General features: G+C 36.2%; 1 protein-coding gene across 1 annotated transcript; it reads right to left on the reverse strand.

Moving 5' to 3' along the window:
- On the reverse strand, positions 1–25,123 carry mus101 (mutagen-sensitive 101). The gene is made up of 27 exons (XM_085192777.1): positions 24,800–25,123; positions 24,577–24,728; positions 24,352–24,484; positions 23,774–23,881; positions 23,185–23,322; positions 22,496–22,617; positions 21,579–21,754; positions 20,634–20,731; positions 20,036–20,155; positions 19,422–19,649; positions 18,303–18,486; positions 17,605–17,721; positions 12,129–12,295; positions 11,747–11,916; positions 11,225–11,424; positions 10,473–10,634; positions 9,562–9,696; positions 8,600–8,746; positions 8,297–8,448; positions 7,850–7,951; positions 7,408–7,458; positions 7,115–7,304; positions 5,701–5,801; positions 2,837–3,037; positions 2,191–2,323; positions 1,331–1,421; positions 1–238 (listed from the first exon to the last, which is right to left on the reverse strand). The coding sequence occupies exons 1-27, from the start codon at positions 24,887–24,889 to the stop codon at positions 43–45; spliced, it is 3,864 nt and encodes a 1,287-aa protein (XP_085048903.1). The 5' UTR covers positions 24,890–25,123; the 3' UTR covers positions 1–42.
- Between the last annotated feature and the right edge of the window lie 2,099 nt (positions 25,124–27,222).

Consider the following 27,222-nt stretch of genomic DNA (forward strand, 5'->3'; position numbering starts at 1 on the left):
ATAATTTGAACAGTTTATTCAGACTTCTACACGCAGCACGCACTATTTAACAGTAAAGTCAGGTAGACAGTTTAGTAGGGGGTCGGGAGGGGCGTCCTCCGTCAGGTACGAGCTGAGCAGGACGGGAGGACACACGGGTATTCTGTTCGCCACGAGCCAGGCTGAGTCGCGGGCGGATAGCGGGTAGCGTTTTATATCCGCGAAACATACTGTTATGTTCTTGTTTGAATATGGCGGTCTGAAATTAAAAAGAACAAAATTTATAAGTAATAATGAGGCCATAGTTGCGAAGCGGCTAGCGGCTTGTGGACTCGAACTTTATTCGGAGAAACTTATTACTTTTATTTTCTTGCTCTGGTCAGAAGACTAAACGCGGAGTAATTTTCCGCCATTCAATAAGCAATTTCTCCGAAATTAGAAAGAAAGTGGGGAATGCAGTGCCTTAACGTTAGGTTCCCTTTGCCAAGCCCTGCTCACGCGGGATAAAGCATAAAGCTCTAAAAAATATTAGATTATGTTAAGTCCTAATGTTATCTAATAAACCATAATAAATTAAACATTTTTTATTCAATCAATAAGTGGCATAGAATTTTTCAATAATATATTTCAAATTTCTTGCGTTGCTTAACTGCCACGCTCTTTACAATATTTACATATTTACATATGTCGTCATATCATTACAGATATTGTTTCACATATTCTAAAACATCGGAAAAGCGCGAGTCAGGCTCACTCACCGAGGATTCTCTACAAAAATTGGAAACTTTACCTCTCTTAAACTAGCGGCTTGAAGCCGCTTGCGATTTACCACAAATATATAGTTTTCAGATATTTTCCTGATCTAGGAGTACCTGTAGATGGTAGCTGTCATAATTCTAGGTCAACCGAAAATATCTTATGAATTTTGATTCTCTTTATAGTGTCGAAATACACGTTTTTTTACGATATAAACAGCAATATGATTTTTTTAAACAAATGTAGAAATACGATTTTTTCAGAACAAGGGATCGTGAATGGTTCAACTTAATATCTCCAAGCGTTCCTGAGATAAAGGCTCTTCTCTCTGTATATCTGGGCTGATTTCTGTCACTGGGAGCGGAGAGAGCCTAGTGTTAAGATGCTCCGTATCTCATTGTCCATCGTATTTTCCAATGTGCATTGATTGGCGGAATTCAACACCGCCTTTTATTTCTTTACAGCTACGTAATGAAATATTTTCAAATAAGAAAAATTGCAGCTGTCATTTTGATTACTTTGATTTGCCACATATTACAACAGAGTGTCTAGACACTACAGGATTTAAAAAAATCTAAATAGTAATAATACTCACTCATCGTCACTGACGACGCCGTCGCCAGCTTCTATAAGTCTTGCCAATAAACGTTTCCTCGCTTCAGGCACATGGAGTAATGCAATTGTACCTATAAATAATAAATATAATAATAATAATTGCAAGTTCTCTTCTACTGAACAATACTTATTTCTGCCAACTACATGTTCAGTACAAGAACTACTATTTTTATTTTGTTAACAGCTAATGTTTCCATGTAAGTGGCCTTTAATGACTCTTTAATTGAAAATAAAATATCTTTAACCGTAAAAGTTGTCTATTATGGTCGGGAGACCAACTAATTTCAATTGTGGAGGCTCCATATTTGAAGTTTATAATTATTTAAACTGACCATTTCCCGTTTTTTTTTCGTAACAACAAAGCCTCTTTTAAGCTCTATGACCTGAAGTTACGAACACGGAGAGCAAGCAGACCGAGATCCGACCCATAGAATTCCACCTGGCCATATCATTAAGAAAAATCCAGTGACCTCTTAGTCTATAACTAAGCCGTTGTCGATGGAAACTATGAAAGACGTGGTTATAATTCGTACCTAATGTAACTAGGAACACTAGTGCAAAATCTAAATATAATTAGTAAACTAAATAATCTAGATACGCTAAATGTCAACGGGTTTGCCCCACACAAACAAGTACCAAGTAACTAATGAGTAAACCCCATCGAATTCTAAATCCTGAAGTAAGATAAGACAAAAAAAACTGTTATACTAACTACTACTCTTGAGGCCTGTCGTGGCGCAGGGGCACAAAGTGCGACTGTAAAACTGACGGGTTGGTGACATATGCCGGGATTAATGCCAGGAGGAACAAGACTAACTACTACTATTATAGTCTACATACCACTAAACGCCCCCGGCTTGCCTTCCTCCCGCGTCGTCCTCCAGCGGTGCGCGGCGCGTGCCAGCGCGCGCTCCGCACCCGACACCGGCGGCAGAGACGTCGCTAGCGGATTGCCCCACTCGTATTCTTGTTCCTGGTAGGAAAAAGAATCGTGTAGAATAATTAAACTATTGTTGAGTGGCGTTTAGTTCTGGGATTAAAAACACAATGCCTCTAGAATTAGAAAGTGGGGAATGGAAATGTCTTAGTGGGAACGGAGTGTCTTAACACTAGATTCTTAAGTTCCCTCTGCCTACCCTGCAATGAAAAGGATATAGCATGATAAAAAATTTAAACTGGAACTTCACTTGGAAATATATACAATCAAAGTAAGAAAAAATTTAAAATCAAATCAACGCACCCATCTACACTAACTTGAGTGTTTCAGTGTTATTTTTTTGTAGGACTCACACCTCTATTATCAATATAGTGTATATTTTTGTTCTAGCTTTTATGCCTCGCGTACTTCCATTGCTCTCACTAACTCTTTCAGATTTCATCTCTTTTTTTAAGGATAGGTAAAAGAAAAAATATATTAACTAAATTTGTCTGGTTTGGATCCTTCGCCGCCACCGCACTTAATTAAGTCGCCTCATGCATCACTCACATCCACAAACCTCCCGGCGGTGCGGCTCCTCACGACGTAGGCGGGGTGCAGCACCCACCGCCCCGCAGCTATGGAACCCAGCATCTTCTCGCTGCGTGCAGGCGCGGCGCACAGCAGGTGCGTGGCGCGCGGGTCGAGCTCCGCGCCCATGGAGGGTACGCCGCCGAGGTGGGTTATCATTGCTGTTATTTCTTCACGATTCTGATTGAAAAATTGGAATTTAAGTATTATTTGAGAAAATTGAAAAGACATTTTTGAGGCATTATTGTTATTTGGAACTTTGGGAAAACAATTTAAAAATCTTTGAGTAGTGGATACCTGTTAAAGTTTGGTTTTTTTTTATTTTATTTTGTTTTTTTTTTATTTTTCGCTATATCCCGCACGTAGCAGGATAGCCGGATTAATACATAATATTAAGATACTCCGTTTTAATTAAACTTTCGTTCGCCACACTCTAGCTCAGTTGAAAAGCTGAAAATTCTTATTAACATTAACATTTAAATAGTTTGAAAAAGGTTTAAAAATTGGAGCACAGCTGAATGATGAGAACATGTGTTTAAACACGTCAATCAAGCTACGTCTAAATTCTAATACGCATTTTACAAATTATTAGTATAATAATCAGCACTACTAAACATCGTAAAGCTTAAAAAAAGCATAGTTAAAAATCTCGCCCAATGTTCAAATTTTCTTACATTAAAAAAAATTCCTATGTATAAAATAACAAATCAAATATACATACATCTTTTTTTTTTTTATTTTAAAAACTACATCCACGGGCGCATAGTTGCCCGTGCCTTTTTTTATTTTAAGAAGTTCTTTTAATGTGGCGTACTTAATTTTAGGACAATTTAAACTGTACTTATATCTAGAGCTTATACTAGAGAGGTTGGATGAGACCCCTACCGACAATTTTTTTTTTTTTACATATATTATTATAGTACATTTACGTATTTATTTATTTACACATATATAATTGTCTTTTGTATAATTATTTTATACATTTATATAGGTGTGGAATTTTAGATTTGGCCTGGCTTATGCAGAACGCCTTCCTTAAGTTTTTGGATCAGTGCCTCTATCACCCTATCGTCTCTTTGTGACACTGCCCCTTTTAGGTTCGCCTCCACCACCTCCGTAAATGAAGCGCCCACCGCTCGGCTGATGAAGTTGCCTATTGCGTCACCGCCATCGTCAGAGTAATAGACCCAGGTGTTGGTGTGTCTCGTCACTGCGACGACTGCGTGAGAGACGCTCTCATGTACTCGGATCCGTGCGCGTCCGGTTCGGACGATGACGACGTCTGCGAAGGTCTGCCCCTGGGCCTCATGGATAGTCATGACTCGCGAACCTGCTCCAGCTCCATATCCCTGGTCTTTCAGCTGCCTCTTCTCCTCCTGCGTGTGGACCAGATATAGGGTGCCGTCGTTACAGTGTGGCATTCGCGCGTTGGTGTATCCGAGAACCTTTAGGGAGTGGACAATGGGGCTTGCGAAGTAAATGCTGTTATATACTCCGGCGAGGGCATAGGCGACGTCCATTGGGGTCCGATGTGTGCAAGGCAACTCGCATGTGATGTTGGTTGTCAAGCTAGGCCTACAGTACCTTAATTCGAATAGATTTTGTCTGTCGATGTAAGGCAGCTGATTGATATCTCCGATGAGTGTGACCTCGTTCGCTCCTGACAGTCTGGCCGCCATAACAATGGCCCCGAAGTGGTTCATGAGGGCTTCGTCCACCGTTAGCCGGTTTATAACTATTCCCTCATGAAAACTGTTGACTAAGATCGAGGCCATTGTTCGCACTCTCTTTGTCGCTTTCGTGCCAAGGCGGTGCGCCAGCTTCTCTCTTAGATCTTTCGCGGCCTCTACTGTGGTTGTCGCTACTACTTCCGTGTCCTCATCGAAGTGCTTGATAATGTGATTTGTCTTACCACTCCCCGGAACCCCATTTATCCAGGAAAGTTTTGGTAGCTCCCAATTCACGAAGGCTGCGCCCGGCTCAGGATCGCTTGAAATGGCGTTTGCCATTCCGAGTATCCTATCGTCCAGCATCACCCTCGAGCATTCGGCCACTACTACCACTTGGTCGCTCTCTGACGTTAGGAATTTGGGGGGATCGTCTACTCTTGCACTTTCGACCAGGCCTATAAAGCCCTTGGTGCTGCTATAGGCCGCCATGTACTGTCCCGTCATGCTTCCGTGAATGACGCGGGAGCTGACGTTGTCATAGATAGCGGCTTTGGCTTCATCGAGTTCCACTTCCAGGAGTTTGAAGTTCCCTCTCTGGAAAGTCTGAAGGATCTTTTTACAGACATTGGTGTTTACCTCGCGGGTTGCCTTTAATGTGGCTAAGAACTCGATGAACGCATTTATAGCATGTTCCTTTGGGCTTCTGGCCATTTTTAGGTCAGGTAGTGTTATGTTGCCCCTGCTGTGCTCTAGTACGCCTTCGCGGTGTCCTTTTTGTTCCCGTTGATTTCGGGTATCGAAAAAGGCTTTGACCTCTCTCTCTTGCGTGCTAGTTTGGCGCGCAGCCTTAGAGGCAGAACATTTTGGAGTTTCTTCGACTCCCGGAATGTCCTCTCTTTCTTCGGTGCTGGTTTGGCGCGCAGCCTTAGAGGCAGAGCATTTTGGGGTTTTTTTTTCCCTTGGAGCGACGACTCCCAGAATGGCCCTCGCCAAAGTCCTTGAGATGTTATGCTTGGGGGTGGGTGTGTTGGTCTTGCTTGTGGATGGCTCGGGGTACAGCTTCTCTTGCAGCCTCTCGGATCCGCTCTGCTTCAGCGTTTCGGTTGGAGCCTCTGTTGAGGGGGAAAGTAGATGTTTCTTTGCCTTTAGGAAGTCAAGGCATAATATACATACATCTACATTAGAAGAGAGCATGAACGTCTTAACTGGCGGCGCTGCGTCGTCCCAACCCACTGTATTGATTTGAGAATCCGGCCCGGCCTCTACTTCTGGCACTAGGGACAAAACAATAAACGTATAATAATAAAAAAATATATTTAACAATTAAATCAGCTTCACGCTGTATCCCACACACAGCAGGGTGGGCAGAGGGAACTTAGTGTTAAAACACTTCGTTCCCCACGTTCTGCCGAATTTTGGAGGCATTGCGTGTTGAGTGGCAGAACTCAACGCCACGCTTTACCTCGACACCAGAGCGATGAAATAGAAATAAAAAAATTTTTTTATTAAAATTTATTTTCATTAAATGTATAAAAAATAAAAACATTACATGGAGTAAATTAATGCAGAAATTTGTCTAATCAGATGGATGAAAAGAGACAATCCTATGAATATAATAATCGTTGTTCAAATCTGATCAGAAAATCCAGCAATCAACCAAAATCTGTCTGTCTCTCAAGACCCTTCACCTCAGGAACGCTCGGAGATATCGGGTTGAACCATATACTCAGATCTACGGCCCAATGATTTCCTGATAAAAAACATATTTCAATATTTACTTATAAAAAATATATGGCCGTTTATATCGTAAAAATGAGTATTTCGACACTATCAAAAGGGAATCAAAATTCATAGGGTACTTTCCGTTGGCCTAGAATTATAAATACTACTGGAACGCAGGTAACAGGAAAATTCAGGTAATTCAATTTTACTACCAAATTTTGCCCCCTTTTAAGGAGAGCCGCTAGTTCAAGTGAGGTATCAGATGAAAGCTCTTGCTAAGCTAAGCTTCAATTTCAGAAAAAGCTCGGGACCTCCAATTTTATTAAATTTTATTTAAACGGCAGCTATATGTTGTATTGCTTTAAGCACTTTCTGTGCTTTTGGGATCAATTCGTTTGACGTTTCGCTTAGTCATCAAAAAGAAAAGTGGTGTAGCAATAGATTATTTCCATTCACGACGCTAATTAAATAAAAAAAGAAACAGTGAAATCAAGCTGTTTAACAGTGCCGTGTTCAAGCGCTGCACCTACTTGTTAAGCTCAAATAGGTAATAATAAGTTGCTATTTGGATTTAAAGGTCGCAGCTTTTAGGGTAAAGCAACATTTACATTGCATTTGCCATGTGTTAGACCATGTACCGGAGCAGCAGACGGAACATAGTGTTAACACGGTTTAAAACAGGACATTGCGTGTTAAGCAGCGGAAAAAGCCGCGCTTCATCTACTATAATTATTTTTCAGAGTGGGGATTGAACTCACAAATTCAGTGGTGGTTCACTAAGTTCAGGCCACGACCACAACTCGTCTACTGTACTGTACATCACCAATATCTTTATTTAAAAAACTCAAAACAAATAAATACCTACCAGGCAACGTAGCAACAGAGTCCCTAGTGCGTTTCTTCTGTGAACTCAGTCTGTTAGACAGCGCTGCGTTCAAGCGCTGCAGCTGCTGGTCGACCGCCGCTGGGAGAGTGCGGCTCGGCGTTGAAGTGCTTGAAGACGCTTTTGGGGTGACATTGGATGTATCTTCCGTTATGTTGAGACCTCCTCCACTCTGTAAATGGACGATTAATAGTTGTATTTTTTAAATATTTTTAATTGAACTAAATAAATAATAACTTTTTTTTTCATACGTAATAAAAAATATATAAACATACCTGATCTTCAGACAGCTTCGCCATTTTCGGTGGTGGAGTTTCCGCTTGGTCCTACAATAACATAACAATTAATGGTTATATTAATTCTCATATTACTTACCACTCTCAACCTTCTTTAATGTTGACAACGTAATTTCTGACCACTTTGTACCCTTCATGTAAATCCTAGTAACGTTCACTTGTATTTTGTTTTGCTTGAGAAAAATGTACACTACAGTAGACTCATCCATTGATTTGTAAGACACAGCGCGGCCTAAAGTTCCGCCAGTCAATATTCAATATAATAATATACATAACCTTATATTCATTGGCTGAAACTTTAGTTTCCAATGTATGGATATTATCTTAAAATAACAATTTTATTAGAACACAAAAGTAAATAAATAGTTGTGTAGTTTAGGCAGGCGAATACGCGACCAGGTCGCTGTGACTAAAAACTCACTTGCAATTGCAATTTCCTGGGCACCGCGTGATGCTCAGACGGCGGCGTCGGCGCGTCCTCATTGAACTGCGCCAAGAAACGATTGCGTATTTCCGATAGTGGCTAGGGATAACATTTAAAAAACATATACATATTTGATTTTATAATATTTTACAGCAGATCTCCGTTGGCCTTTAGCATAGTATCGATGAAGGAAAGGTCGAATACAAAGCATGAGGAGCCACCGCCATTAGAGGGCCATGTCTGAGCAGGTTGACTATATAAGAAAATATATAATAATTAATACTCAGTTTCAATATGGCATTGTTCATTAAAAAATATGCATATATAAAGAAATCTAACTACAGGTCTATCCCTAGTCAGCTGGACTTCATCTTTAATAGCATCTTCCTAGTATCTAAATACGATCATTCCAACTAAAATAAATATATACAAAATAATACAAACCGTAATTCTATCCCTAGCCGGCTGTACTTCCTTGGAAGGAAGATCGTTGACTATCTTCCACAGCCTCTTCCTACCATCCGGTGATAATCTCCCAGATCCGGGTCTTAACGCCGCACCGAAAGCACTGTCTGGTGTATCTGGATTTTTATCAACTGGAAGATAATTCATTTGTATTAGCTAACCTATGTATAAAAGTATATTGTACTATATAGAATGACTTAGTTGGGACGGCTTCATAAAATGCTTGGCTCCTTCATATACCAAAAAAATATATATATTTATTTAAGATTTTTTTTTCCTTACAAGGATTCACAGGGGTCCTAATAGGGTCCGAAGGCATCTCGCCGCGTCTCACCGCTTGCAGCCGCCGGCGCGTGGTGGGTGACAGTCCCAATAGATTGGGCGTTGATAGAGCGTCTTCTAAGGAAGGCGTACGTACTGTTGTCTCACCTGTATGATAGAAATATCTTATGATGATAAAAATGTTATAATCTATAGGTTCCCTCTGCCTACCCTGCTATGTGCGGGATAAAGCGTAAGCGCGATTTTTTAAATGTTAAAATAACATGAAACAACTATACTAATACTATAGTACTAATTTAACAGTAGGGAATAAAAATACAGTCATGAATTAGTACTATTTATATTTTTGTATAGATTTTGGCAGAGTTTCATTTCGATTCGTACAAGCATGCACGTTACAAAATCAATTCGAAATACAGCTAGCAGCAGGTATACAGCTTATTTAAACACTTATCCCCTCAATGGTCAATGTACCGTCAACTGTCAACAAGTGTGTGACTAGCCTGGCTGGCGTAGTTCTAGCTGGCATACCTGGCATATGAAACTTGACTTGAATGTTTGAACCATTTTCATGCAAATGCTGCTGAATCAATTTAGATAAAGCTTATCATCAGAAATACAGAAACGCTACAAATTACGTACCTAAGGATTTTGTATAATATGGCTATAATATCAGTTCAAGCGAGCGAAACCGCATTTGGGCCATTAGTTACAATATGATATTATTATTAGATTACAATAATTATTCAGAAGGAAGTGGACACAGAATGATTTGACAACTTTTTTGAAATGCTACAATTTTGCTTTCGCCCCCCTCTGGTTGTCTTAGCGAGTCGTCGCGTTTCATCACACAACATGCATTATCTCGAGAAAAGCAGTGTCTTAACACTATATTCCCTTTGATCACAATTTACGTAACACAATAAAACATATCACAATTAAGAATAATAAACGAATCTAACCTTGTCTATCAACATCTTTCAACTCCTGCAATCGTTTGGGTGTCTCTTGAGAGTCACTTCCTAAGAGGCCCTGACGCGCCATCGCTATGTAGCGGGACGCGGGCGACATGTTATCCGGGTCGTTGTCTGAAATACCTATAAAAATAATATTATAAATGTGAAATTAAAATATAAACGTAAATAAATATTTCACTTCCTCGAGTGGCGATCGAACCTACCACCGTCGCGTTAGAGTCACACCCTTATGCCGCTGCGCCACTCAACACGCAAGGCCTCCAGAAGTCAGCGAAAAGTGGGGAACGGAGTGTCTAGGTTCCCTCTGCCTACCCTGCTGTGTGCGGAATACAACGTGAAGCTTATTTTTTTTATAAATGTGAAAGGTTGTGAGGATGGATGTTTGTTCCACTTTCACGCAAAAACTACTGAATATATTTAGATTAAATAATATAGCAACAAAACAATACAAATACTAGAATGTATGTAAAAATTTTGTATAATTTGTGTGTAATATAAAAATTAATTCTGCCGTGTTTGGGTGGCCTAGTGTAATAAAGGATGTACCAAAATTTTTGATTATTCGACCGCAGTTCGAAAATTTCATACAAAATATAGTAAGAATTGTGTTTTATCTTCGTCAATTCTGAACAGATTAATTGGAAAATCCAGAAGTACTCCACAGTATTTAGATTAGTATTAGATTTATTCTTCTGTTAGACACACCTAACACACTGATCGTTAAAAAAAATCCGTTCCAGTCAATGTTGAAACAGTGCGCGAGCGTCGGTAAAAATTATAAAGGATAAATGCTTTTCCATTACCCAGTTCCTTTAAGACAAATAGTGATGTTAAGTTCCGCTACTCAATACAAAAATTATAAACTGGAATATCTTCACAATAGGTTCCCAACTTACCAACTTTGCCTTTAGGTGTCTGCTCTCTATTAAAAGATCCCCTTCTCACAAAATTCGCTACAGGTGGTAGCATTTCATTTTCCTTATCCTTTTCCACCATGTTTGTTTTTTGGTCTGTTTTTTTTTCTTCAGTTATTTCATTTTTTACGGGTAACGATGGAACTGAAAAAACAGAATGTGATAAATATGAAAAATCCCGCTGAGCTTCTGCGCCGGTTCTTCTCAAGTCTGAGGCTGTACCTTTAGTGAACCGGTGTTAAAAAATTAAGCATCAAGCAACTTTGAATAAAAATATTTAAAAATAAAAATAGCTTCAGAAGAGGGAACCTAACATTAAGACACTCCGTTCTCTACTTTTCGCCGACTGGCGTGCATGGCATGTTGAGTGAAAGAATTCAATTTGTTAAATTTATATAACAGATGGATAGTGTGTTGAAAAAAAATAGATTATGTTGACATTAGGTACACTCTACCTAATACTCTTTTATCCTTTCAATTATGGTTATCCTTATTTGACGGGGATCAATCCCACATTAGCAGTTTACATTTAAATGTGTGTTACATTTAAGACATTACCCAAAAAACTCCAAAATTACGTTATAACACAAACACTCACTCACTCTTCCCCCATCGCCGGCCAACCATATAACACATACACCACCCCCTACGCCTACACCATAGTGTCACCCACCCACATACCCTGCAGCAGGCAGCGCGCGGTATTATACTACATAATACAAACACCCACATACCCCTAGTATCCCCCACGAGGTAGTCCAGCTCCCCCACTCTCTCCCCCTCAGCAGCGCACTTCAACAGCCAGTGCGCGGTCACCGCAGGGAGCGCCCACTTCAAGGCGCCTGAGTATTTGTCGCCAGTCGGCGTGGGACATATGAGGTGAGTGGAGGCCAGCGCTGTGGCAGTATTGCGACGGCAGAAACGGAGTTGAGTACTGAGGAGAAGGTTAATTGGTAGGCGAAAAATCATTATTACACACAAACATATTTTTTGAGACAAAAGTAGTCTCTCTTAAGCTTAAGTCTTTGCGCTTGGAGATCTGTAAGACATGGCTTGGAGGTATTGTGTATTGAGTAGGAGATTTGAGCGCTTGGCATCGACACCAGAGTGAGGAAATTAAAGCTGTCGCATTCACAGTCACCCGCTTGTGCCCCTACACCACAACTGAACTCACTTTGTAATTTAATCTATAAAATATATATAAAAAAATATATATATAAAGTATCACATCTAAATCTATAAAATATAATACTTACACAGCACCAAGTAATTTGGCCAATTCATCCAAAAACGCTCTTTCTACACCACTGTATGTACTGAGACTGGCGACCACGCCCACTAGTGGGGGGGTGCCTTCAAAGTTCAATTTAACTGGACGGTGGTAATATTGTATTGGAAGTATTTCTTGCTGGGAGAGACAATCTTTCTATAAATGAAGATAAAAATTATAATAATTTTATAATAAAAAATCTAACGAGACTAACATATCTAACACATAAACCAAGTTATTAGTTGCTGAACAAATTAACATTCAGATATTGGAAAATTTTACTTAAGTTACGTTACGTTTTCTACATATTTATAATCAAAGCATGCAAACTATTAAAACCAGATAAAAAAAATATCCAGAAAACTCACAATCCAGAACACAGTGACGCATCTCTCCCCTTCTTCCCAGTCGAGTGGCACTAGCGTGTAGTCACTAGGGGCACCTGAGGCTACTAGGACGCCTCCTGCAGCCGCTAATTCTGCACCGACTTCACATATTGCTTCTGTGTCGAGACCTTCTACTGCTATTTTTATTCCTGTAAAAAGAACAAAATAATAAAGTCCCGTCTCTTTTCTTGTATAAGAATTTTAAAAGTCGTCCCCAAATACTATTTTCTACATTCCTCAAGAAACTATACGCCAAATTTTATTTGTGTAAACGAAAATAAACGATATTTTGTCTAAACATATAGAGAAATCAGATTTAAGAGCAAAAGAAAAAATATTTTTTTCATGTATAGTGTGACACTTAAATTGATTTAACGTAATGATATATATAATTTTTTCTTCTTCCCCTCGGACCGCAAAAGCGTTTAGACGTGTCCACTGTGCTAAAATTATTTAAAATTTCATTTTTAAAGTAAAATTTAATAAAAATTCGCGCTTTAAAGTACTAGGCGTGCATAAATGTGTAAGAAGTGCGATGTGTGAAAAGGATAGCAACAGTTGAAATAGATATAAACAACGAAGCTCCCTACAAGCGCATAGATCAGACACGTACAGACGTAGCTTATGTTGTAGCACGTTAGAAGATTGCGTAGCCGTTTCACAAGAATCCGTAGCGCATAACCAGTTTTTATTAGAAGGCGTAGTGCTTGCAAGTGCTTGCTAAGCCGTCGTTTATATAAAATAACGGCATACAATTTTTAAGTCAGTCTTGCAATAATAAGATAAATAAGACATGCCACTTAAAAGAACTCCTCCGGCTACTTCGCAGAGGTCTACTTCGAAGGATTCTTCGTCCAACTCGAGAAAACTAACGGTTCCGGGACCAGATCCCATCTTGCATCACTGTGACTCGGCACCGGATCTATCTTCGATTGCAGTTAAAAATGTGGAGCGTAAAAAACGAAAATATTGTGATGATGACACTAATTTTCTGACGATAATTAAGGAGATGTTTACAGATTTCACAGATGCTATGGATAAAAAGTTTATGGATCTGCGCAATTCCGTCGAAGTCATGAGTGAAAAATACGACTCTTTCTTATCCAAGTTGTCTTCTCTTGAAAAACAACAGATTGAAGACAAAAAAATTATTAAGAAACTGGAAGAAAAAATAGAAACACTAGAACGAAGGTCTCGTACAAATGGAGTTGAAATCAGAAATATACCCAAGTTGCAAGGTGAATCCAAGGAAAGCCTATGTGGCTCAATCATCGAACTAGGAAAGAAATTGGATATTAATATTGATCCCAATAATATCAGAGATATATATAGAGTTAACTCTAAAGACAATTCTCAACCTGTTATTGTGGATTTTTCCGGAACACTATTAAAAGAGAAAATCATAAAAGGGGTAAAGAATTTTAACAAGAATAAAATTACAACTGAAAAACTAAATACGAAGCATTTAAATTATGAAATACCGGTTAAGCCTATATTCGTTTCAGAGTGTCTGACTTACAATACTCAAAGATTATTTTATTTGTCTAGAGTATATAAAAAATCTCACGATTACAAATTCTGTTGGACTTCTAACGGTGTAGTATACCTTAGAAAAAATGAAAATTCTCCCCAAATTCGTATTTCGTGTGATGTTGACCTGGATAATCTAAGGAAGAAAGAATGACTAGCTGTGTTTACTAATTTGTGTTTTTTAAGACTTCTACAGTGGTACATCTTATATTGTCATGTAAGAATATCTGCACTTATGTACACCTATTGTTTATATTTCGATATTATTTTAAAACCAAGCCTTTACTTAACGTATAAAAATTGTAACTATATATACATACATAAACCTACACTTATCATCTACTCACACGTATCTTTAATCTTCAATAACTTTTGTACAAAAATAAATGCATGTGACACCAAGGTTCTTTTAAAATCTATTGCTACTTACTTATATAACATTTTATACAGAGGAAAAAAATGTGAAGAGTTTTTTTATGGCGGTTATAGCTATGCCAACGTCATTTTATATTTCACAGCATTTCATTAATATATATGATAACGCGATTCGCTGTTATAGAGATATGCTTTTACATCAACGTATCTCTTTTTTAAATTCGATAATATAGAAGACTTGTCTTTAAACATTGATAATGTGGCTATTTCTAAATCAATGGAAGTTGATTTAGAAATATGCCATCAACTATTGCCAAGATCATCAAAGCTACTACTTTTAACCCAGAATATTCGCAGTATTAACTGCAACATAACAGGCTTCGAAGTTCTGCTGTCTAGGCTGAAAGTAGAATGTGATATTCTAGTTCTAACGGAATGTTGGCTGGCTAAAACTGAAGTCATTCCTCCTATCAGCAGCTACTTCTGCAAAGTCTCCACTCGTAACAGTAATCAAAATGATGGTGTTGTTATATATTATAAAAATAATCTTAATGTTTTAATAGAGGAACCTGATTTTATAGAGGCATCCGGCCTTGTGGCAGTACTGGACACACAAACAGTTATTATAGGAATATACCGCTCTCCTTCCTTCATCAATATTGATGGATTTCTTGCATCTCTTGATAAGGTATTACAGAAATACTCTTATTTTAATAATATTGTACTTATTGGGGATGTTAACATTCCAATAAATTTGAATAAAATTAACGCACAAGGTGAATGTTATTTAAATCTTGCTGCAACACATGGTATGTTACCAGCACATACATTTATAACGCGAAGCAATTCTGACTCGTGCATTGATCACGTTCTCGTTAAAACAAGAACTCCTACTCTTACATTGGTTGCTCATACTACTCTGACTGATCACTACACTGTATTAACTAGTATAGAACTTAATCCTTCCCGCAATTATGCCATCTCCACGAAAACCATAGTAAATGTAATAAAACTTAAAGAAGACATTTCTAATATAAATTTTGAAAAGATTTACCTTTGTGATGATCCGGAACTAGCCTTAAATTATCTAATTAAATATCTGCAGGATGCCATTACTGCCAATACAAGAGTGCTGAAGCTTTCCAGAAGATGTAGAATTATAAAACCCTGGATTACTCCGGGTTTACTTCGTTGCATTAAAAATAGAGATAAGCTACACAAAAAGTCTAAGCGACGACCAAATAATGATATCTTAAATTTGACTTATAAAAGATACAGAACCTTCTGTAATACTATCTTAAAAAATTGTAAAAGAAAGTACCAAAAAGAACAAATTGATAACGCAAAAAAAGATAATAAAAAATTATGGCAGGCTATTAAGAATATTATCTATAGAAACAGAGAACCTAATTATCCTAAGGAACTCCTTACAATTTCTTCTTCTCCTCAGAGCTCTTTAAATATTGTAAACGAATTTTTCAACAATATTGGCCGAAACTTATCTGAAAAAATAGCCCAACAAATCAAGCACCAAAATATACTCCCTTATTGTAACAGCACCCAACTTACTTCATTTGTCTTGGAAGATACAGATGAAAAAGAAGTAGAGTCCCTAATTCGAAATCTAAAACTAGCTTGTGCAACAGGACATGATGAAATAAGTAACGCATGCTTAAAAGAACACAGTAACTCACTTGTTGCCCCCTTAACACATATATTCAATTTATGTTTGCGGAACGGAATCTTCCCTAAATCTCTTAAAAAGGCGGTAATCCTTCCAATATTTAAGAATGGAGACAAAAATGACCCTAATAATTACCGACCTATCTCAATACTTCCATCTTTATCAAAGCTATTAGAAAAAATTATTAACTCTCGATTAATTAAATATCTTGACAAAATTGAATTTCTTGCACATAATCAGTATGGCTTTCGTAGAAATAAATCCACAGAACAATGCGTCCTTTCTCTTACTGAACACATCAGCTCCAACTTGGATAGTGGCAAAAAATGTCTGACTATTTTCTTGGATTTAAGTAAAGCATTTGATACCATCTCTATTCCCATCTTACTGAAAAAACTAGAATATTTAGGCGTTAGAGGAAATCAACTAAAGCTATTCCAAGACTACCTCTCTGATAGATTTCAACATGTCAAGGTTGGCAGTTATACTAGTGATGATCTTAAAGTCTCTTTTGGTGTTCCGCAAGGAAGTATACTCGGTCCCACCCTATTTTTGATCTACATTAATGATCTTACGTCACTGACACTCCTTGATACTAAAATATACTCTTATGCAGACGATACTGCTCTCGTTTTTACTGGACTTACGTGGAGGGATGTGTTTCACACGGCACAGTCAGGCTTGAATAACGTCACTAATTGGTTAAGAAGTAATAGTCTTACACTAAATGTAGACAAGACTAAGTATATCTGTTTTAGTATACGTAAAACTGACAATTTTAATAATTTACTTAGTATCATTGCTCACACATGTGATTTAAATACAGGTTGCACGTGCTCTCCTCTGGAACGAAAAGCTAACATTAAATATTTAGGTATAATCTTAGACGAAAACCTTCGTTTCAGTGAACACATAAGAAGCTTATCCGATCGTATGAGAAAATTAATCTACATTTTTAAAAATCTCCGACATGTAATTGATTTTCCAACAATGAAACAAATATACTATGCCTTGTGCCAGTCTCTTCTTACTTATTGTATAACAACCTGGGGTGGAGCTGTGAAGTCCACTATAAATATTCTTGAGATTTCGCAACGTACTATTCTCAAAGTCGCAACTTTTAGACCACGCTTATATCCTACCTATGAACTTTATCAGTATTGTGAAGTATTAAGCGTTAGACAGTTATATCTGCTATATGTTATCCTCAAGCAACATTCTAAGCTAACTTTTGATCCCAATGTTTTAACTAAGCGTCGAAGTTACATGGTGTGCGACTTACCTAGTAATTTAAGAACTTCATTTGTTAAGCATTTTTTCCCTTACATTGGTCCTTACATTTATAACAAAATAAATAAAATGTTAAATGTTTATCATTTAACAAAAGGGTCATGCAAACGAAAGGTGTTCAATTTTTTACATGAGCTCTCTTACGAAGAAACCGAAAACCTGCTTTGTAAAGACAAATAAATGTATTGCTATTTATTTATATATACATATATATCCTTAAATCTTTCACACTATAATTTAAACACACAACATACACATGCACAAAACAAATAAATAAAAATCAAATCACACATCCTCTCACACTCACTCAGGCACAATCTCATAATACACAAAGAGAGGTCACGTCACATTCAGAGCCTATTTGTAATTATAATTTTTCAACAGGCTAATTATAAAATTTTCTTGTGGGGATGGGCGCTGTATACCGGAATACAGGCAACTAGTCCGGATACAGAGGAAATCTTTAAACATTTCTTTATATTTGTTTAGCCTATGTTTGTATCTAAAACTTATGTTTACTTAAGCTAAGTTGTTTGTAAAACTCAATAAAGTTTATTATTATTATTATTATTATAATACCTCTAAATATCTGTTCAATTTCCTCTGTTGCATCTTCCATAGTGTCTTCTGTCATATCAGGTTGGACTTCCTGTACTGGAGGCGGGTCGGGAGTATGTTGAGGTTCAGGCATGTTTTCTAAAATTTAATATTAAAAAGTACTATCTTTACATCTATAAAAATATTATAAAGCTGAATATTGAACAATGAAACAGTTTGAATGTCCTAATCTCTAAAACTACTTTGGTGTTATCAGTGATGGCTATTGGCTATATTATATCACTTTTTGTCACGAAATATATCCATGATAAATTGACTATACAAAACTCACTCACTCACTACTCAGGGACTGATATTGATGACATATTAACTAATAACTATTAGTCAACCAAACAAACTCTTCAGCTTTATAATAATTTAAATAAATAAGTAATATGTATAGAAGTATTTAAAGTGTCGACTTCCCTCACTCAAGATACTCTAGAATTCGCCGAAAAATGGGGAACGACAGTGACTTAATAGGAACAAAGTGTCTTATCACTAGATTCCCAGGTTACCTCTGCTTACCCTGCTAAGGGTGGGATATAGCGTGGAGCTAAAAAAGTATAGATTATATAGTTATATAGATAATAAAAACTTAACGAAACTAACATTAATACACTCACACTTCACTTTATTAAAATAATATATTAATAATATAAAAGGACTTAACAACTCACGACTCAAATACTGATTCACTACATCATCGTTGAGATCCACTACTTCGATTACCGGCGGAGGTAAATTCAATTTCGTGGGTGTCTGATGGCGCAGCAGTTGCAAGTTACGTTTACTCATCGGCGATGCGGGTTCAATGCGCGACTGTGACTTTTTCGGTGTGGCCGGCTTCGTGTTTATTAGAAACTGTTGGAATTATGAATAGGTATTAGTTATTAATGTTAAATAATAATTAAACGAAGAATCACCAGGCATTTGAGTATAAATGCAATGAACACGGTTGGTAGCTTTAATTTTGGATTAAAAGATTTATTATTGAAATATTTTTTTTTTGGGATAGGGCCTGTTAGAGAGCCAGAGGAGATGGAGCGCCAAAGGCTACAGCCTATGCATACCTCTTTCACCTCATCCACTGTCACCAACATCGCCATACATGTCCTCTTCATGATCTTTCTCTAGTATTAACAACTGTGTTTGTGAAGTTGTGAAAAAATGTCTTGATGTCCATTTTATTCTTTTATGTTCATTTAAACTTCTATTTGGTTAAAATGAAAGATAAGATTGTTACACTAAGTGGTCGCCTCCAAAAAGTTAATAAATCTTTTATGGGTCTGAGCATACGTGTATTTAATAAAATTCCGCAGTGTATTCTAAGTTTGCCACTTCCAAAATTTAAAATATCAGTAAAAAAAAATTCTGTTCAAGAATATTTAGAGGACAAACATGTATGGAATTAATGTCTTTTGAATGTAATGCAGGATAGCTGCCAACTAATGTAATAGAACCACTGATTGTACCATTGATTTTGAAAAGAGCAACTGTTGAGTTTCTTGACGGCCCTTCTCAGCAGAACTGCTCTCCCAACCGGTGGTAGCTTTTTGTTCATATGTTCATTCGACGATTCAAAAGTGCTAATAATAAGTTTATTTGAATAAAGAATATTTTGAATTTGAATTTGAATTTGATTCGATCAAAATACATATTTACTATATCTCGAGTTCACACAAAAATCGAACAACGGACTGTCTAAATACTATTGTTTCCTCTCAACCTACAGCTAAAAACTATAGCTAAAAACAATTTAATATATATATGTATATATATATCCAAAAACAACTTACATCCGCCTCATCCAACACCCTCCCAGCTACAACGCTCCTCAACACCCAAGCGGGACTCAACACGGGCACGGACGACAACTGCTTTACCTCCTTCCCCCCGGGGGTGATCGAACCCGCGACCACGTGGGTGACGCGCGCGTGCGGCGTGTCGAAACGTATGCCGCCACAGCGAGAGATACAGGCGGATATACGGTCGCGGGGGGTGCCGTCTAGGTTGGTTATCCAGATCTGATGAATGAATGAACGATGGATTAGACATAGGAGAATGACAGGTTTTTTCTATTTTCCCGTCTAAGGTCATTGAACTCATCACTTTTAATATAATCAATCTATTATGTTTGTTAAATATAAAGATTATATAAAGGGTTATTAAGTAGACGTAAGTTTTTTTATTACGAAGCCTGTAACGAAGTGTACCAAATCGGTTATCTAGAGCTAGTGAGCGAACGAATGAAGGATTTATTTTATTACACCAGACCCGATCAATGAATAATACACGAAGCGCGAGTCCAAACATCAAAGCAATGTGTATTCAAAAAAATTTTGTTTTTGTTTAAAAATATATACAAAACATTAAAAAAAAATCATTTAGAAAAATAAAGTATAAAACTAACACAAAATCCATCAAATATAGGTCCTGCCTTCTTAATGAGACTCATATCAAATTTTTCAAACTCAGCCAGCGTCTCCTTGTCTAGAGACGAGTCGCTAGATCTCTTCGTATCTTGAGATAACTAAAAAATAAAAACATATATATTATGATACATATTAAGATATTTTCTTTATTAAATCATAATAAGCAAAATATCCTTAAAATAAGAAGTTATTGACATTATTTTAGACATAAACTGCTAGATATCTTGAGATAATTGTTTATAAATAACTTCTTTAGCTCTATGCTGTATCCCGCATATAGCATTTTATTCACAGGGAACCTTTAAGGTTGAAAGTTTTAAGAGATTCCGTTCCCATTAAGACACTTCCGTTTCCCACTTTCCGCCAAATTCTCGAGGTATTACGTGTTGATTGGCGGAACCCAACGCTGCTTTGCCTCGTTAGCAAAGTGAGGAATGTTAAAAAAAGTGAAAGTATTAAATCATCATTCCCCCAAACAATTTTTATGGAACTGTGTTTTTTTTATATATACAAAGTACAATAATAACTTTTTTTAGTTAATTTCACTTTTTCTTTTTTTATTCCAATAAATAATACCTTCATTCTAGCAGACATAGTAGAAATATCAACAGATCTGCTTTCATCAACAAAATTACTCGGCGGCCGCAAATTAGTTATTCGTGAAAAATTCAAACCTTGCAAAAGAAAAAAATTATTTAAAACAGTAGTAATAGTAGTGGTTATATCAATAAGTTATATAAAGTGGCGGAACTCAGCGCCGTGTTATGCCTCACTACCAGAGCGAAGAAATGAAATTATTAGTAATTCATAATTTCTTCCCCGGAGTAGGAATCATCGCGTTTACAGTCACAGTCTGTGCCCCTGCGCCAGGACGGCCCCGAGGTGATATAAATAAATGGATTTATAAAAAAAGTCATTTAAATAAATAGTGAAAGTGAAAGATATTTTTTTTTTGTATCATCACACGACTGATTTCGAAGAAAACGAGAATCGACACCAAAATCTATCATGTTGTCTGTGATGGTGACATGTTCACACTCTGTGCCCCTGCGCCACGACTGGCTTGACATTAATCATCATTTAACAATATGACTGTCAATTTAGCAGACTTCAATTATTTTTTTGTAACAAAGTATCACTTTATATGTGTACACGTACACATACAATTTGTACTGACTGTTCGACAATTGTTTACCTTGTACGCTATTTTACGGAGACAAAAGAATATTTTACAATCCGAATAGTGTAACTTTGAAACGCATATACGATAAAGTTTGTCTAATTGAACATCGACATTTAGCCTCCTCAAGTAAAGAGTACTTTTACTTTTATTTGTGCCCACGCTGTATAACTTTATATATTTTTTTGTATTGTATTGTAAATTTTGTTCTGTTTCATATATTTACAACAATTAGTAATTTATTCTTTGATAGTAAGTAACGCTTTTGAGCTGGACGTTAATATCTGCGACAGTGTTTCACTAAATGTTATAAATAAATAAATAAAATAAAATAAACTCACTCATATCAGGCAGCCTATGTTCGGCCAGCGGAGACGACGTGGACGCGCCCGCCACTCTGTACTTGAATGCCGGGAGAGCAACACCTTTAGCGACCGAATCTGTTATCCAAGACGGTAATACTATAGCTTTGTTGTATTCTAAGGCCGCTTTATATTTCTCACTGCCTATACCATCCCTGAAAAATGGATTGGAAGTATAAACGTATTATTATGACAACACAAACACAACATGCCTTTATAGCCTGCTTGATTTTTTTTATTTTTATCAGCTTCACAATGTATCACGGATATAGCAGGGTGGGCACAAAATGAAACAAACGTCCACCTTTATTTATTTTCACATTTGTAACAATGTTGTTGTTAGTTTAGTAGGAAGGATTGTATTGTTATATTATATATAGAAAATTCCTAAAATCAAATCAAGATTTTACTGTATTATATACATCTATATCTAACTACCCTCTTCCCTACCCAACCGACGTCGCAGTGAAAGCCGATAGGGCTAACAGCATTAACATCATGTTCAAATAATTAAAATCTTATATATATCTATATCTTCTACTTTTACTAAGGATGTTGTCAAAGAAGAATATTGATTTGATAGTAAGGGCCATGAAGAAAAGAAAATTCTAAAACGTAGCAATCACAAATTAAAACTCAAATATATATTACCCATTTAGGTGTATTTCATCAAGTCTTGAGTAAACAGAAGTTTTAAAAATTAGACAGTATATTATTTTTAAATAATTTATAACATCTGATCAGATATTTTTAAATCAAATTCAACTTTAAACCAAACTTTAGTTTCTTTTGATTAATAGTAAATATAGCATTGCAGATGGAAATAGGGATGATTAAAAATAAAAATATCAATCCCTCCAAGTAGCTAAAAAATATATTAGAAAAAAGATACTAACTTGGTTAACACCACAATATCTGTTGTCTCACTTTGGAAAGCACCAGAGAAAACGCCACCATTTTCGTTCACTAACTTCATTATATTTTGCTTTTCCTTCTTTAATATACCTGATGTTGTTACCTAGAAATAAAAATATAATTATATATAATTTACAAATTTAGGTTACAGTGATTTAAGACATCAAACTAAAAGAAATCAGATTTAGACATTGTTTTATCTCCCATAGCAGGACAGACAGAACTAAATGTCTCGACACTTTTTGCGAACATTGTAAATTAATGTAGCGGAACTTAACAACTCTCGTTGTCTTACCAGAGTAAGGAATCGAAAATAATTCCTGCCCCAGAATGGGCATTTTTGTGCTTGAGGATCAAACCCACAACAGCTATCAGATTTACAATTGGACACTACCTCAACACAATGAGTCCATATCACAATTTATATGAATACCATAGAGATATTATATTATATTTTCATATTTTATAAGCTTAAAGGAATGTTGTGTTGAATATCATGTAACAGTTTTGGGTTCATTCCCATTTCGGGTAATGAAATATATTAAATTTTCATAACCTTGCTCTGGTAACGAGGCGCGGCAAAGCGCGGCGTTGACTTCCGCCACTCAACAAACAAAGTCCATGATATATGAAACAAAAAAAAGTGAATGTTTTATAAAATATAAATTACCTGTAAATTAGTAAACGGGGGTAGCTTATAACCATCAAAGTCTGAACATGACCCACTGACATTGAGATGTAGCGACGCCTCCCACACGGCGTCCACCCAACTGTCTTTCATAATGGGAATACCTTTTTCTACTGATTTCTAGAAGTAAGTTTTGTATTAGTATGAACTGTCAATTTATTAATTGTCATTATAAAAACGGTCAAGTGCAAGTCGGAATAGCCTATTGAGGGTACTATAAAAATTTCATGATTGTAGTGTAAACACTAATAATAAAAAAAACTAACAACATTTATATTTGTTTATTCTTTTATTTATGTAAAATTTGTGTAATTATTGATGGCAACTATATAAAAGTATGTTTCCCACTTTTCGCTGAAGTTTTGAGCTCATTTTACATACTGCCGAGTGAGAATCAAACCTAATCGTTTTATCTACACACTTGAATCCCTACGCCACAACAGCCTGTTATTATAATAACTTAAAAAAACACAAATCTTATAATTCCTTAACAAAAATTTAATAGAAATCAACTTACTGAGCATTATTTTAGTGATAATTGGAAAATTAAGTCATTGTATATAATACTCACAACATATTTGTCTGACAGGACAGTATCAGATATGAGATGTGTGGTGTCCTCTGATAACACAGTACTGTATATCCCACCCATCCACTGTACTCTTTGTTTTATATGTTCCTTAAAAGTAAAAGAAAAAATATTCTCCCAAATTCTAACATTGCATGTTAACAAAACTGAAATTATTTTTTTATAATTAGAGCAAGAAAGTGAAAACAATTCATTCGTGAGATTCTTATGTTGATGTTACTGTGATGTACCACCACACCACAAAAGCCCCACATTACAAAACTTGCAAAATTCCATAACATAATATGTTAAGAAGACAAAATTTTGTAATTAAAAAAAAATCCATCTCAAATATATCTCATTTATTTAATTTACTGTAAACAATATATAATTTAGTTATTATTAAGAAAACACAAAAAATATTTCATACCTCCACTATTGAACTACTAATGAATTTCATCTATTTAAATTAATATCAATATCCATTTATTATCAATTTTTTTATTGTTATATCTCATACATTGAAATCACATTATTCTTGTATGTCATATATTTAAGTTGTATATATGAATTCTACTTACCTTCTGTTGTTTAGATAATCCACTTGCAGTAACAACTAAATTCTTCATAGCAATTGTAAATATAGGTTCTATGCCAGATGGTATTGGAGTACCTTCCATTAAGCAACATGATAAGCAGCGTGGACCCACTAATCTATAAGAAGATATTTAAAAAAATATTTTAAAACTAATTGACCTTAATAAAACACAATTTATTACAATTTTCATGTCCCATTAATTACTTACAAGCATTTTGTAGCTTTCAGCTTCTTAAATAAGTCTCCTTCAAATTCAGGTAAAACAAAAACATCTCTCTTTGTGAGCCCATCAAACTTTTTCCACTGAGATTGATGCACCCACTGAGCTTTGATACCACCCCCACTGTGTTGTTCACAGGCCTGTAAATTATAATTATATGCATAATATTCATATACAACACATTTTAAGAGAGCATTTAGGTATTACTTACGGTAAAAGCAAGGTGCATTTCTTCCGAACATTCATTTTCACTGTCACAATCGGTCGGAATAATAAAAGTTACATTTATATCCTCATTCATTTTTAAAGCACTCAAATTACAACATGTATTAATTCATTATACATGAAGTCAACACTATTTAAAATAATTACACTATATTTATTAAATATAGATTCTATTTAAAAATCCGTAAATTATAAGCGTAAGCACCGCGCGCAATTTGTTTACAACCATTTACAATTTTACACAATTTACAACTGTCATTTTTTCAGTGTTTTCATTTGTCGAATGTTGAGTCGAGTAAATAAAATTATTTTAAAAATCTAGTTGTACGGTATAACCGTATACTATATAGTATAGGTAGATTTTTATAAATAAGAATTTCGATATACAGTTATATGGGGTCAATAGAAATATTTTTAAGCTGTAAGTTACATTTTCGCAATGCTTCCGAATTTAAATATATATAAACTATTTATTGTGCAGTATGAGTTAATGTAAAAATTCTGGTTTTTATACTCAAAATATATTTTAAATAGAAAAATATAAGTCATTTTTATTTAGACTAGTTACAGTGCATTCTATTGATATTGTTAACATATTCGTGTAAAAGTGGGTAGATTTAGGTGAAAAAGACAATAAAATCAGTGGAATTGTGTCTAACGAACACCTCCTCTCCGTTTGCCTCCTCCGCTTAGCCTACAGGACCAGCAGATCCCTTGGTGCCCCCACGCCACCTACCTGGGAGTGGTAATAGATAGGAGGTTGACCATGACGGGGCATATCCGCAAAGCTGCCAGCTCCGCCAAGACAGCGCTGTTCCTGCTGCGTCCTCTCCTTTGTTCGCACCTGCCGCCCAGGCGACTCTAGCTCATCCTCCCCCTCCTAGCCTCCATCTTCCCTAAAATTACTCCCCTCTCGGACAAGTAGCGCCTTCACAGCCACAACCCAAAGACGCACCTATTTTAATAGGTGCAGAGTGATACCCGGCGATAGGGACTCTCCCTGATGCCGCTCCCCTCGCTAACGAACACAGTTGCTTGAGGGCGGAAGCCCTGATTGGAAGGTATCTAATGTGTAGTCTTATTCTTGAGTGATACATGTCACTTATTGTAATTACGTAAAACCTCTGTCCGAATACGTTAAAAACATAAAGACGGTATGTATTTTTATCGTGTTTATTTTATAAACGTTAACCGCTCCTGTTTTCTAACATCGAAAGTGGGATACGCACGAACTTTTTATATCTTTGTGTGTATCTCATCGCCCAAATTTGGTATTCTCAAAATTTAAAGCTATTTCTTATCATAAACTCGTTGTTGTATTTCATAAAGTTTAAATTATTATCGAAAAATCGAGGGACTACCTACATTAGTAATAATTTCATTATTTTTTTTTTTTTATGATTTCATGAAAACTCGAAAAATGGATTTGATTATGAATAATAAGCAACTGTCAGGTTAGATCGCGCGGAAATACAGGTCTGTGTAGCATCTTTGATTAAGTTAACCACACTTTACAATTTTTATAATTTCCACTCTTAATAGCATTTGAAATGAATTTTCAATGTGTCAAATCAAATTATTTTGTGTATATGTGTGTGCATGTATGGGGTGGCCTAGAAAAGACCCATGTTGGTCTCGTCAAATAACGGGCGTCGGGGTGACATGGTACACCACCATCTTTATAAATCCACGTCATGTGGCTCACAGTACAGGGTGATTAGGAAAAGATCTGTGTTAGTCTTTCGTTCGTTAGAATTTCAGCGTCAGAATGACCTTAAAGGTCCGTATAAATCCGTGCTAAGATAGGTACGAGGTGACTGAGAAAAGACTCTTGTAAGACTCCATATGAGCGTAGGGGTGACTCGGAAAAGACTTGTTTAAGCCCTATCAAAATAGATACGAGGTGACCGAGAAAAGATTCTGTTTGAGCGTGGGGGTGACTCGGACTCCTATTGTATACATGCACTAAATAAAAATAAAAATTGTTTCCACAATTAGAGGTTGTGATCAGTATGAACATGATACGCTCCCGGTGGCAGGTCTGAGCAGGCGCGAGGACGCATATCACTTATTGGAATTTCGTGGAACCTCTATCCGAGTACGTTAAAACATATAGACGGTATGTATTTTTATCGTGTTTACTTTAAAAACGTTAACCGCTTCAGTTTTCTAACAATGTATATATCTCTATATATATATATCAAACATATTATATCTGTATATGGTGTGAATAGAGAAATAAAAATGCAAAGTTTCGTCATTATTTTTATAATAAGAATATTTATATGCATTATACTAAAATATTGCATTGTTTTTTCAAATAATAATAATATTTTATTCAAAAACCAAAAAATGATATGCGTTATGAAACCATGTATAATAGACAGTAGACACTAGACATAGACACCA

This window comes from Heliconius melpomene, chromosome 11 (assembly GCF_056956725.1).
Source record: "Heliconius melpomene rosina isolate 202511_hmr_F chromosome 11, ASM5695672v1, whole genome shotgun sequence".
NCBI classification, from domain to species: domain Eukaryota; kingdom Metazoa; phylum Arthropoda; class Insecta; order Lepidoptera; family Nymphalidae; genus Heliconius; species Heliconius melpomene.

Bases quoted from the DNA above. Each gene is read 5' to 3' on its own strand.
- mus101 (XM_085192777.1), bottom strand. From the start codon at position 24,889: ATGAATGAGGATATAAATGTAACTTTTATTATTCCGACCGATTGTGAC. The intron at 18,487-19,421 runs GTAAGTTGTTTT...TAATTCCAACAG, and splicing joins GGGTGTTGGATGAGGCGGAT to TTTCTAATAAACACGAAGCC. The intron at 5,802-7,114 runs GTAGGTATTTAT...TTTTGTCCCTAG, and splicing joins CTCTGTTGCTACGTTGCCTG to TGCCAGAAGTAGAGGCCGGG.